This window comes from Aedes aegypti, chromosome 2, assembly GCF_002204515.2.
Source record: "Aedes aegypti strain LVP_AGWG chromosome 2, AaegL5.0 Primary Assembly, whole genome shotgun sequence".
In the NCBI taxonomy this organism is placed as follows: domain Eukaryota; kingdom Metazoa; phylum Arthropoda; class Insecta; order Diptera; family Culicidae; genus Aedes; species Aedes aegypti.
In genome coordinates, this window is record NC_035108.1 from 366,606,848 (window position 1) to 366,621,884 (window position 15,037).

Sequence of the window (15,037 nt, forward strand, 5' to 3'; positions counted from 1 at the left end):
TTTGTGAAGATTTCAGGCTAACACTTCCGTTTTTTTTAATCCCACCGGGGACTACGACAAGGTAATGGACTTTCGTGCCTGTTGTTCAATATTGCACTAGAAGGTGTTATGCGGAGAGCCGGGGTACGATTTTAACGAGATACAGTCAATTTGTTTGCTTCGCGGATGATATGGACATTGTCGGCCGAACATTTGAAAAGGTGGCAGACTTGTACACCCACCTGAAACACGAGGCAGCAAAAGTTGGACTGGTGGTGAATGCGTCCAAGACATAGTACATGTAAGCTGGTGGGGCCGAGCGCGACAGGGCTCGCCTAGGTAGCAGTGTTACGATAGACGGGGATACGTTCGAGTTGGTCGACGAGTTCGTCTACCTTGGATCCTTGCTGACGGCTGACAATAACGTTAGTCGTGAAATATGGAGGCGCATCATCAGTGGAAATCGGGCCTACTGTGGCCTCCACAAGAAGCTGCGGTCAAAAAAAGTTCACACCCGCATCAAATGTATCATGTACAAAACGCTCATAAAGCCGGTAGTCCTCTACGGGCATGAAACGTGGACGATGCTCGAGAAGGACCTGCAAGCACTTGGAGTCTTCGAACGTCGGGTGCTAAGAACGATCTTTGGCGGTGTGCAGGAAAACGGTGTGTGGCGGTGTAGGATGAATCACGAGCTCGCCCAACTCTACGGCGAACCCATTATCCAGAAGGTGGTCAACGATGGGCAGGGCATGTTGCAAGAATGCCGGACAGCAACCCTGCAAAGATGGTTTTCGCGTCGGATCCAGTTGGTACAAGAATGCGTGGAGCGCAGCGAGCTAAGTGGGCGGATCAAGTGCGTATCGATTTGGCGAGCGTGGGGCAGAACCGAGGATAGAGAGATGCGGCCACGAACCGAGTATTGTGGCGTGAAATTGTTGATTCAGTGTTATCTCTTTAGATGTTAACTAAATAAATGAATGAATGACTAGTATTGGCGTCAAAAACTAAAATGTCGGAACTAAGTTAAAATTGTTACATGGGTTCTGAAAAACATCACAAACCTTCCTATATATAGGTAAGGTTTTGTATCTTAAAATAAATGATAAAGCTGTTTTATTTTGTACATGGGATAACGTTATTATGGATTTGAAATAGTTAGTAGAAATCAAAACTCAATTTCAAAAAAGTGCTTCGATGTTTTCGTCAAGCATACCAATCAACCCATAACTCACCGTATTCATAAAAATTACGTCAAAAATGCAACTCAAACCCCTCCCGGTGAATCCGGAAATTCCAAAATATGCTAATTTGCAACCATCGTATGTTTCAAACCAGATACCATCGGAAATATTATCATCGGCGTTCTCTGCTCCACCTGCATGCTCCGTCTCCCCATCTCCCGGATGACATTGACCCTACCCCCAAATTCCGATCCAACGGGCATCATTCCACGAGATGGCATTCACCACGCACTGTTGACTCTACATCAACCGCAATTTTCTGCGGGCATCTCACATCGCCCAACGTCGCATCGCATAGGGGAAAACGGGGTAAAACCAACACCCCAAGTGAGCAGGTGAAATCAACTCTACGCGATTCTTGTAAGAGTTGTGAACAAAACTCGGTTAGAATTCTGATCATTTTTAGAATAATATTTTGGAATCAAAGGCACCATTTAACAGTAACACAAGTAAATGTTAACGTTGTATGAGTTTGGTTTCCGATATAATTCATGTATCCATACTGAAATAAATGTTTCGTTTTATATTACAGTCAACGTTCGATAAGTCGAAATTGAAGAGAGCATCGAGTCAGGGAGGTATCGAATTATAGAACACATGACCAGTGAAAATGCGATCCAAGGGACAATCGAGTTAGCCATGAAACCCAACTTTTACTATGGTTTTCTAACTCAATATCGAGATATGAAATCATATGACTGTACAAGCTCTATGGTGAAGGATTTATGAAGACATTTTCCATCTCGAAGTCAGGGATTCCAATAATAAAAAAAATGAAAGTGTATTTCGCAGAAAAAAGTCAAAATTTCGTTTCGTTTCGTGAAATTCCGTGTCGTATTGAATTTTGTATCGTGTTTCACGAAACATTTCGTTTCGTTCCGTCATTATCAGAGTATCTTCGTCAATTGGCAAAAAAGTTCTCAGTTATTAACTGAGGCAATGTTCATAAAAACACTAACTGAGAACAAGCTATGTCCCAGTTTGAAAGTAATGACATAAATCAGAAGAATAAAAACAATATTTCACAAGCAAAGTATGGCAAAACTACCGTTTTGATTCATATTACGGACACTTAAGGCCTCAGTTAACCCCTCTTCATTTTTACCGCCAAAAAATATTGAAATCGTTGTTTTTCAATATTTTTGCACCATTTTTTCACAAGTTCTCAAAAAACTCTTCTAGTTTTAGAATCCGTGTAGATATTGATCATTGGTAATCTGGTTTTGAAGATATTCCGATGTTTCTTGGGGGACCGACTCTCTTCATACAAAATATCTTTGGCGGCCATTTTGTTTTTGGTCAATTAATAAAAAAAAATAAATTGTGGACATTACAACGACAGGTTATGAGGAGCTACTCTGAACAATTCATACAAATCGGTAGAGTATTCTTGGAGATGTCTAAAAATTACGATATGATGTTTTTTGAAGTTTTCAAGATCTTTATTTGGCCAGCGTGGTACCAGGCATCAAAATGCTCATAACTCAAAGACGGCTGCACCAAATTGCTTCATTTTTTCACAACATAATCTCATTAATGTATTATAACGAAGAGTAAACATCCGAATACGATAAAAAAATCTGTAGCCTGAGAAATTCAAATAGGTTATGGCTACGCGTTGGTCCCCAAGGAGTTTTGAAATATCTCCGGATCCAGATGACCAATGATCAATATCAAAACAGATTTTAAAACTAGATGAGGTTTTTGAGAATTTTTGAAAAAATGGTGCAAAAATATCGAGAAACTAAAAAGTTATAGCAATTCAAATTTTGTTTTTGCGGTAAAAAATGAAGCTGCCGGTAGAGGGGTTAAGTATGACCGATTGAAAAACATAAAATTTGGAACATAATTTTTGATACCTGTGCGTTATCAGGCTTTTAAAACACTTAACTTCTGAACGGTGGGCGAAGATTTGGATTACAGAGCTTGAATTACCTGAAATAAATAAAAATTAGTGATTTTCCATGATTCTTATTCCGGACGCAGCCTCACTTTCGCTTCATTTTACGGACACCTTGTTTCGAATTCCGGACAACTCACAATAATTAAAACGTAAATAGTTGAATTATAAATTGAACTCCGGCATCCATAAAAGCAACGTTAAAACTAGTTGGGCATTATAAATTTTCATGGATTACTTTTTGAAATTTTCATTAAAATGCGCCTGAAAGTAAGGAACTTTCGAACGGGGAATTTTGAAACATTTCATTTGAAACCTTTCCCATGCAAAGTAGAGTATCCGCAATTAGAAGCTGTCCGAAATTCGAATCAGAACGGCACATCAAACGATGTCGATTTTGCCCCGTTTTCCCCTATATGCAGTCGTGACCAACGAAACAAACGACAAACAAAGTTGAACTTGCTAAATGTGTGTATACTAAATGACGAAAATTAAATAAAATGATCTCCGCTAATATCGCACCGGCCTGCGATCTGACCTGGGAAAGAAGACAGTCGATATCATCTTCTTATTTTTTGCATCTTCCGATGCTGCGACGGATCAGTCTTCATCATCACACCAACGGACTAATGAGGCTCGCATAAATCAAACTTTGGTGCATTTCACACACTGACGCCGGATTGAACATATATAAAGCTTACCCAATTCTTTCCAAAGCCATCAGAGTGCCATCATCCTCCGTATCATCTAAGCAAAGTGATCGCAATCGATCCGTGTGTGCCATAGAAGTTTAGTGTCCTTAGTTCGGTAAATTATGAAGCTGTTTATTGGAGCTGTTGCCCTTCTGGTGGCCCTTGCGCACGCTGCGCCCCAAACTCGCTCGGATGCCGGAAGCCAGATTCTGAGCCAAAACTCCGATATCCAACCCGACGGAAGCTTCAACTATGCGTAAGTGTGACACAAAAGCTGCATCTAGGATTCGAAAACTAAGTTTTTTGAAATTTTCAGTTTTGAAACCGACAACGGAATCAAGATCGAAGATCAGGGAACCATCCGCCGAGTGAAAGTGCCCAAGACTGACCAGACCGGAAGAACTGTTGGCGAAGAGGAGATCCCCGTTTCGGTTCAGACGGGATCCTTCCAATACACAGCTCCCGATGGACAGGTTTACACGGTCAAGTATGTATCAAAGAGATATCCCAGATTAGATCCTGCATGATGCTAATCAATAATCTTTGTGGTTCTTCTAAATTACAGATACATCGCTGATGAGAACGGATTCCAGCCACAGGGCGCCCATCTTCCAGTGGCTCCGACTGTCTAAGCAATCGATACTTGCTTGTATAGAGACCTGTAAATTTTGTGTCTGTAAATTAATGTAATTATGTCTGTAAATAAATTCTGTTTCAACAACATTAATATTAGTGCGAGTGCTGCATTCGTTCGATATTTCCGATATTCCATTAATAGCATCCCATTCCAATAAATGATCTTTAAGATTATCGTAAATATTTGCTTCGAATGTCCGGATATGAAGTATTCTCTCTAATAATACTAGATGAAATGGTGCAATTTCCATAAAAAAAACTGACGTGAAATCCCCACAAAAAAAACGACGATGGTCTTTTCTACTTGAATAAATATGATGCAATGATGTCTTGCTTGTCAACAGTAAACATTGAGTGGCATTTAGAGCTGGAAACGTTCGGTTTACGTTTACAAGGTCAGTATTTGATATTGATCTTTATCAAGGTGAGCTAATATCCATATCAGTACGGAATCATTAACAACCACACGTTAATTTATGGAATGTGATTTATCGTTTAGAGAATCATCAATGAAAAGTAAGCGATAACTGTCACATTGATTGTACCCCACCACCTCAAACTGTATATAAATCTGTATAAAATTACTTCTTAAGTCTTAAAAGACTATTTATAAATAATATATTTAGGGACAAAATGTCGGAAGCCAAAACGTCGAAGAGACAGAACGTCGACTAAGTTATTCTTTTGGAAGAGAACATTCTTTTAAAAACTTTTCGTTCCCTTTCAACTCTTTCCTTTCGACGTTTTGACATTCTACGTTTTAGAATTCGATGTTTTGGCTTTTAACGCATTGTTACCCAACCAGTGATAAATTGTCATCGATAAATGCTGATTTCTCATCATAAGTACACAAATAACAGCATAATGTTATGATTCAGAATTTGTGCAAGTTAACTTGTCTTCTTCTTCTTGACATTACGTAAACTCGCCTTAATGAATGGTTATTGAAGATGATTTAGCTTTCGCCGATCTTTATGGTAACCAAGAAGCATTCAACAAAGTTTGACAGATTGGACGTGCTGTAATTAATAATATGAACGAAAACAATGAAAACGAATATTAGTTTCACAATTTCTCATAAGAAATATACTAGATTTGTTAGATATAATAGATAGATTTATTATATTTATGTTTTCAATTTTTGTATAAAAAAATACAATTTACACCGTCTTTAGCACATAGGCTGCACAGTCTGAACAATCACTAAACGTTAGGCAACGGCAACACAAAACACCCAGTAGTCCAGTGTTTGACGAAAAGTTTAACGAAAAGTTTCCACCGACTGGAGCGGGAATCGAACCCACACTTCGTGGCACAATACGCCCACTTTACCACTGAGGCTGTAAAAAAATAAGGTGGATTAATTAAAATTTCCTGTGGTCATTTTGACAAATGTACCCTAGGAATGAAAGAAAGTTAAAGAAAAACAACAATTTATTCAAATTCGCGTGAGCAATCTAAGTTTGGGTTCACCCCCTCAAAAACATCCAAAAGTGTTCAGTCCATATCTCTGTGATTACGCGTCCAATTGAAACTCTCTTAGACGCATTCGAAAGAAGTTCGGTTGAAAAATTGCAGAGATATTTACAAAAATGATTTGAGTGAGGCTCAGGTAAACCCAAACTTTTGCACGATTTACATCATACTGAGGGGTGAATCCAAACTTTTGCACGATGACTTGAATGACTGTTTCATTTATAAAGAATAGTTTCCAGATTTTTCCGCAAAAAGTTCATGAGTGCTCTTCAAAGAATATAAGATTACGATTCTAATGACACCTTGTTTTTAAATTTTGGTCTGTCCAATGCTGAGAAAATTAGCTATGTTTTTTCAGTGTGTTTTGTGAAAAATGCCACAACTTTAAGTAAAAATTTAGAAAACAAAATTCAAAAAACGTGTTTGAAAAAATACATACGAAGTAAGAATAACTCTTTGCCTTTCGAATGCGGCTAAGAGAGTTTCAATTGGACGTGTCATCCCAGAGATATGGACTGAGCACTTTTGTATGTTTTTAAGGGGGTGAACCCAAACTTATGCACGGGAGTGTATGTTCATAATACTTGATCTACAGGCACACATACGTCATACTTTCACCGATGTTCATCGACCACCTTTCAAACGGTGGATTCAAATATATTCATGAAAGAAAACATCCGGACATACAGATAAAAAAGGCGTAAACAAGGACGAAAAAGAAGGTACATGCATTCATTATCATCATACTCAGGATTGAGTACAACAATGTGCCACTCGGAAACGCTAAACACATCTATCAGTGTACCACTGGAATATAGCCTGCTTCTCAGCTTAGTGTTCAATGAGCACTTCCACAATTATTAACTGAGAGTTTTTTTTGCCATAGTTGCCATTTTCGTATTCGTATAGCGTTTGACAGGTACGATGATACTCTATGCCCAGGGAAGTCAAGGAAATTATCATTACGAAAAGATCGTGGACTGACCGGGAATTGAACCCAGACACCTTCAGCATGGCTCTGCTTTGTAGCCGCGGACTCTAACCACTCCGATAAGGAAGGCCTATAAGAGCTAAAGAAGGACTAAGGAATATATCATATATAGCTCATAGTTTACATCGTAATGTGATGCAGGTATTTTATTATGAATTGTACAAAATTGAATCTGAATCTATATATGAGAATTATCAGTAGGTTGAATAGAGGAATGGGAATACAGTGGGTAAAAATCATACCATTTTTGGACTTTGACGGCATTTTAATGAATCCTTCTAATTCTGCTCATCTCAAGCAGAAAAACAAGTCCAGCCGCACAAGTAGAAGCAAACTTTCGACTCAGTACAGTAACGTGCCATGACCAGCGTTAAAAGCCACATGTTAAAATGAACACTCGTAAGTTTACAACTTCTGCTTTTCAAAACTTGGAAATTTTCGATAAAAATCACCAAACCTGTTGGCCCATCGGCTAAACACACTGATCTAAGCATTGGGCGTGCATGTCCTCGTGACTATGATTTTGATCACGATTTGTTCCAAGTGTTACGTCTGTTTATCTGTGCTTGATTCACATACCCAATCCCATTAGAAAGTACGGGGCAGGGTACCTTTGTCCAATAAATCTGTTATTATTTTTACAAAAACAAGTTCTATTAATTGAGAGGCATTCAATTAGAACTGAAATGTTCACCTTGTGTTGAAAAAAAAAACAAACAGTGTTCGATCTTAGACAGAGATACGATAGATATTTAAATGACATAAAACAATTTTGAAATTAATATTTTTTGCAGTTAAGAAATTTGCTTGTATCAGATTGAATGTGAGAATATAACCTAAAACGAAGCAGTTGTGCAAAAACATTAAAACTATTCAAGGACTTATGCTCAATATGAGCAAATGATTCACTTACCCTGCTGATGCACTTTCTATAATGGAACTTATTAGGGTTAAGGTCAAAATTCATTATAGAAGTCGCCATAGAATTTTCGAAAGAAACCTTTTGGAATGTTACAAGTAATTGCTAGAGTACCTAGAGTACTTGCTAGGGTATCTATACTACTGGACGGAATTTAGGCTGTTCATCTCCTATTTCTATGATTTGCTCTTGATAATTGCCCAAAATTTTTCGATCGGTTAGATAAATGGACAAATTGGTGGACTGATACGTTTCAACTTCTCTCACTGAAATCGACGTTATCATGCAACCATACCATGTAATACCAATCTATGACATCACGACTTAGGGGCCTTCCTTAGCCTAGTGATTAGTTGCGCCTGTAAAGGTTTCCTTTAAAAAAAATGTCAGAATTTTTGCCGTCATTTCTCGCGATTATGTTGGTTTTTAAGCGTAGTTGTGCAGGATTCTTTCGCATCTTTGCATTTCATCTACGACAACTAATAAGTACCTCGCTATGACAGTAAACTAATTAATTATAAAGAAGCGGTCAAATACTAAGTAGAACAGTCTTGAAAGTACGCATTGGCTGGTTTTCACACAAAATGGTCAAGTTTAGATGTCTGGATCTGGCTTCTAATGATCCGATTGATCCGAAATTTTCACCGCAGCTAATGAAAAATGAGTTTTACTCAATTGTAAAATAATAACATTTTGCGGAAAAATGAATTGCTTCAAGTATTTCCATTTTAAAATTATTTGTTAGGGTAAGTGTTCCCTTAGCTGTGGGTGTTCCTATAGTTGCAGTAGTACCATTTTCACTGATTTTATTACATCAGCCACAGAACCGACACTGCCAATCGACGTCTTGGCTTGTTGATACGCAGAATTGTTGAAAAGAGCGTTCGAATTGCTTTAAAACTGATGAAATATCACTTAAATTGCTAAAACTGTTCTTGCTTGTACCAATAGTTGTGGTAAAGTATTCCTATAGTGGAGGATCCCAAAAGAAACCCACGGATACCGCAACTATAGGAACACAAATTAAAAATATACCACTACTAAAGGAACAGTGAACCAATAGTGAAGGTATTATTTTTCACTGACATGCCGTGGATTACTGCGATGAAATCATTTTTCTCATTAAGTCAATGGTCGTTACTTCCCGTTACAACATTAACATTAGCATTAGCATTAGCATTAAGCATTTCGCACATATTCGTAGGTGGTACAGTCCTAGACCATTGTATGAGGGATACCTCCTTCCCGCCCGTTACCAAAGTGAGAAGTTTGGGACTAACCTCTAACTCTTAGACAAGATTGACGCATCCTCCAATAGTCGAGAGCTGCCCTGGCTACGTCCTTGGGAAAGCTGGGGAATGGGAAAGGATGATTGATTGAACACCTACTTAAGAAAGATGCAGAGAACTCTACGACCTCTCATAGGTGTTACGGGATGTTGTGGAATGTTGATGGAAAGGGTAGTGCCATAGGATACGTTCGGTAAACGTTCTAGCCGACAAATGTTCAATATTTACGCATTGTTATCATGCGCTGCTTATCTGAACGAACCTGCAATCCGTCGCTCCACTAGCAATGAATACTTACAAACTTTCTGACTTCTGCCATCACAAAATACTCGTTCTTCGCTTTTCACTTTTTCGAAAGATTCGAATTTTTCCTCTAGCTATAACTTTGATTCCTTCGTCAAAATGACCCTTTTTGCACGGGGAACTGCCTGTTGTCATAATCAGCTTCTGTATTGACTACTTCACTGAATCATTTGAGCAAAATACGTAACACGATACAACATGTTTCAGAGTACTTCTTAAAACTTTGTTTTTGGAATTTTTGCCTATGAAAACACTTTTCACTTCCACACAGCATTTTATTGCACGAAGACCTTGAAAAACACTCACCAATTTAAAGCTTTTAACCTCGCTTTTTAGAAAATTGTTATACATAAGAACAAATTTCAGAAAATTATCCTTGTTTTAGTATTTTTCAAAGAAAAAATAACCCACAATAGATCATTTTTATTTATGTACCAAATGTTTTGGAGGTACCGTCAAACGGGGTAACTCACAACAGCGGTAAAACTTGCAACACTTCGACATGATGTTAAGTAGACGTTTTTTGTAGGGCTGAGTATTTTTTTAATATGATTTATAACATCGGTATTGATCATAGTCTTGGAACAGTAGTGTTAAACGTTGTAAATATTTTTATATGTTGGTTGTTTGCTGTTGGTTGAGATATATATATATATTTTTTTTTCGTTTGATGGAATAAACAAATTCATAAAAATCGTTCCCTGTAGCTCACAAACAGTAACAATTGGAAGTTTTACGTCTTTGCTATTAGTTAAAGCATGGCTTTAAATAAACTATTGCTAATGTCGTGCTTTTCAGAAAAAAAAATCACAACATTTTTACCCTTGTGGGGTATCTTGCAATAAACATTTCAGTTTCAGTTTCTAGATTTTTCTTGTCGTTTGTTATAGTCAATACATTTAACAGCAAAATTGAACATCTATTTGTACCGTAACATTTAATTTATTGTGCCCCATTTATTTCATCGTTGCAAAATTTCAAAATACAGTCAACTCTCCCTAACTCGATATTGAAGGTACCATCTCTAACTCCATATCGAGATACCGAAAATAGGCAAATATTTTCAAAGCTAAACGATCACTCCGACATCTGGTGGCTAGTAGAAGAACCTTCAAAAAAGAGATTGGGTTGAGAACGCACCGTGTGCAGCAGAGAAAGGAGCACACAATTTACACTTTTTTTCGGAATAGTTATTTTGTAGAGGATCATAGAGCATTGAAAAACATAATAAACTTGTTTTCCAACGAAAATGTACAGATCCGGTCAGTGATCATGTACGATTAGTGGGATAACATTGGAAAATTGGTGTTTGGAAACATAGGTTATAAACTTCCGGATTATTTGTTAGTGGTTAAATTTGTTGTGAAATCACGCGTATCGCAAGAATAATGGTTTCAAAGAATTATGCCAATGGAAAATAGTTCAATAATCGATTGATTAGGATAACGGCCGTATTTTAGATCCCATAAGGAAGTGATTTTAGTTTTTTGCCCCAGTTTATTAATTGCACAGCGTAACCAAGTCAAAGAACATGCCAAAATGTAGAGAAAAACTTCCTCTACGATATAAAAATGCTCATACGGTCATGTGGGATCCAAACAACGTCGAAAATAATTGAGTTGTGAAGCACTGTTTTTCGTTATTTTGGACACACCAATACATTTTGGACCCTCAAAGTATATATTTTGGACCCCCGGCAGTTTTTATCTTTTGGAGACAAAGTCCATGACACTGGTTGTATAATTGCTTGCCCATAGTCAAATCAATGGAAAACGGAAGAAATTGTACGCTTTTAGTTCAGAAATTTGAAAATAGTTTTTGTTTACATTTGAAAAATTTCTGACGGCTTGAATTTCTATGTGTAACGTGTTGTAACGGTTGCTTGGATGAACCGATTATATTAAATTAATTTCAGATAATAAAACAACATTTTCTATGTTCGAACGGTTGATGAAAGTGCGGAATAGTCCATTCCATTCATTTTCATTCCAAATGGCATACGAATTGAGTTGGTCTTTCGATTTAAACTGGGAAATTTGCAGGAAAATGGCTCAGGGAGTCAAAATATAAAGGGGTCCAAAATATATTGGTTACCCTATTACTCAATTTTTGGGTTAAAAAATTGAATTTTGGTCGTAAACAAACATTTTCAGTGACATTTATTTCATTCTTCCCCAGCGACCTCTATATTTACCTATCGAGTAAGGGAGAGTTGACTCTACACTGACTACACTGACTATTACATTATTGTTAGAATTTGTATTCATTACTCTTTAGAAAACTCTAAATTATTCTTACTTGACTCAAAGCCAGTTTTAAGATCAGGTGATTGCGCCAATACTAAAATTAGAATAACCAATTACGTTGCAAGAACCACCCTAGTGTGTGGTCACTCACGCCTAGCATAGCCGCAATCGTGTCCAACACATTGCACACACTATCTCCTATACGCAATATAGAATAGGCCTTTTGCACCGATCGCTTCCCGATCGTGTGTGTTAATTTTACCACTTCTAGCCAGGAGAAGCAGGCAAGATCAGTAATAAATAAACCTTTGCCGCGTTCGGTTGAAACCCGCTTGTACCGTAAAACGGGGTAACTTTGATAGTTTTTTCGAAGAAAACTTCAATATTTATGCATGCTGTTTCAAAAAATTACAATTTATATTTTTAAAACAAGTACTGACATCCTAGCTATCGATTGCACTTGATAAATTGCCAAAAGATTTATTCTGAATGGATATATAATTTTTCATATAATCGAAAGTCGGTTTTCTGTTTTGGGGAAACTTTGATAATGGAGTATGAATCGAACAAGATTGAATGAATTACGGAACATTTATAGGGCGTTGCATACCTCTAGGCGTTTAACGCTATATGGAAATTTCTGACTTAGATTACAAAAATGGTCCCAGTTTGTAAAAATGGTTTTCGCTAAGAGATTTGAGACCGAATTCATGTTCTACTATAACTAGGCTATCATGGGTAAGTGACGAACTCATTATGACTTTATCAAATAGTGGTCATAGAACAGATTGTTTGTAAGCGTTGCAAAAATGCTAAAATCTTGTAAATTTTTAATATTTGCATAAAAATCCTCAAATGCACTTGATTCCAACGAAAATAGCTTTGACATGAAGTGTCATATTAAAACTCTTTACTTTTGCATTCGTTTTTCTTAACTAATTGACAGAAACTTCATTATTTCGTTTAGTATGTTGGGGGTCTCGCACTATCAAAGTTACCCGCATTATCAAAGTTACCCCGTTTTACGGTACTTTAATTCTAAAATAAAGTGTGTATACCCTTCCGCGAAATAAAGTGTAGTTCATTGACCGTGGACAAAAAGTGTTTACCTCCGTGATAATATCACCGCGCGTAATTAGTGATACCGGGATTGATTACACGAACTACCGCTTTATGTGCGTTAACATCAGGCATCGTGAACTTCATATGTAAACTGTAATTTTAAGGCATATCATAAAATGTGGAATGTCTCTTTGATTGAAATCTATATAAAAATCAATTGTATTAAGCATGAACCAAAAAGTTCACTGTCTGTTCAGAAGAAAATGAATACAATTTTGTGAATGGCTTTCTACTAGCAGTCAAGTCTTTATTTCCAAGAGTATCACGTTATATTGCATCAAGAAGCAATTTTGTTTATATAGATCAATTTGATGATTATGGTACCTGCGTTTACAGTATTTTTATGCTTTTACCGTAGCACATTAAAACTGTTTTTGTACAGTTATCGCACATGGTGGCATGCAACCATGTGCGATAACTGTACATTTTCGTCCCTCTGGGTCCAACGAATCTGAATTTCAATAAAATAAATACCGCGTGGTATGGTTTACGTGGAAATTAGTAGCGAGAGATCCTCCAGTACTGGACAGCACCCAATATCGGATGAAGTTGAAAAATTGAGAAATAATGGTGTAATCAAAATGATGTATTAGAAGAAAAAAAAGCTATTATAAAGACTGGAGAGTAATGTTTGCGTAGAATAACATAACCTTGAAATATGCATGCCTTTAAAAAAAAGTAGAGATGTTTGAAATCTTTAAAAGGGCCAACTTAAATTTTTTGCCTAAATAGTAATCATTTTGAATTCATTTTGAAACTGTCTTTTACATCACGAAAGCATGGTCGAATATAACACTGTTCGAAAAAAAAAGTCGATCGGAGACCGGACACCCCGGGCTTGAAAGTATGAAAATAAACAAAAATGATGGCGTTTTCAGAATGTTTGTGTCTGTCCCAGATCATTTTTAAAATATACTTGAACATATCACATTTTTTATTGTAAAATCTAATCTAATCAATAACCCGACACAGGGTTTTATTTTCAAGACAGCACAATCCATGTGCCATATTATGTTTTTAACTTGAAATCAAATTTGAAGAGTTGAACTAAGATTTGAATGGAACCCCCTCCCCTTTTTTTGTACCCTCCTTATCTTTAAAGTATCGCAAATGATGGAATATTTGATATAAATGATTGAAATAAGCGAGTGATTAGTGATACTGCAATCCATCAGCTATCTCTCCAGAAATATCGTGGTTTATGTTTAACCCCTTGACCATACTGTGCAGCAGTATTATAATCATAATTTGAAAGTATGAATACATTTAATACCATATTAAAACTAAATGTGAATAAACTATAATTTTGGTCAAGCACCTCCTCTCCCCTCGTTTCATCCAGCTTGATTTGTAATATGAATTGTTGCACCCGTGTCTCAAGATACCTTAATTTTTCACGGATTCCGTCGATCATGGTATCCAATATGCAGTAAAATGAGAAGAATGAACATTCAGAGCAACATCGTAATATGTGTTATTTTTCATCATATTTGAAAAAGATTTTCGTTGGGCACCTTACCAACTAACTTAAACTGAAATTGTTTTTGTAAAGGTTTCAAATGCATTAAATTGGCAATGAAACACTATTCCAAGAGTGAAGTCATTTGATGATGTACAAATTTACAGAGTTTGAGCCATTTCCAGATTGTGTCCGGTATTGGGAGCCACCTTTATAATTGGGCAATTTACAACATTATAAAAAGATGATGTCGAAACTCATATTAAAATTATTAAATTTATTTGTGTACACTACGAAAATATAAATATTTGTCATATATGGGTAAAAGGACCACATAAAATCACATAATATTTTTCTGTATTATGCATTAATGAGCGGTTTCTTCATTACCGATTAGGTCTTAAACCAGGTATAATGGTATGGGTAAACGTGGTTTACGGCTTAAGCGAAGGTGAAGAAATCGGCCCTAAGTAGCATAAGTGTCCGGTGAATTAATCATTTTTCTACCCATATTGCTCTGGAGCTCAAAAGTGTTGCATGTTACCTTGTTTGACGGTACCGTAACATTGATCGAAATGTCCCTCCCTGTAAGTACTTCAAGACAACATACATCGATAGAATATTTTCCATGCATGAATGGTGCTTCTCTTTCTTATATTCATAGGCTTATAAAAATAGGGTTTGCGTGAAAACTTTTCCAAGGAATGATTTCCATAATCATGGTTGACACCATCAAAGATTCAAGGCTTACATGAGTTTTGCAAACAATATAACCCTTTCG

At 36.7% G+C, this 15,037-nt stretch overlaps 1 protein-coding gene across 1 annotated transcript; it reads left to right on the top strand.

Annotated features, from left to right (window-relative positions):
- Nucleotides 1-3,820: 3,820 nt before the first annotated feature.
- Nucleotides 3,821-4,542, top strand: LOC5577610 (cuticle protein CP14.6). Its single transcript, XM_001656554.2, has 3 exons — nucleotides 3,821-4,071; nucleotides 4,132-4,302; nucleotides 4,381-4,542. Exons 1-3 carry the CDS (start codon nucleotides 3,938-3,940, stop codon nucleotides 4,445-4,447), a joined length of 372 nt encoding a protein of 123 aa, XP_001656604.1. The 5' UTR covers nucleotides 3,821-3,937; the 3' UTR covers nucleotides 4,448-4,542.
- Nucleotides 4,543-15,037: the final 10,495 nt, after the last annotated feature.

Excerpts from the sequence above, each read along its gene's own strand:
- LOC5577610 (XM_001656554.2), top strand. The coding sequence starts at position 3,938 with ATGAAGCTGTTTATTGGAGCTGTTGCCCTTCTGGTGGCCCTTGCGCAC. Across the intron at positions 4,072-4,131 it reads GACGGAAGCTTCAACTATGC|TTTTGAAACCGACAACGGAA; the intron begins GTAAGTGTGACA and ends TGAAATTTTCAG. Across the intron at positions 4,303-4,380 it reads GGACAGGTTTACACGGTCAA|ATACATCGCTGATGAGAACG; the intron begins GTATGTATCAAA and ends TCTAAATTACAG.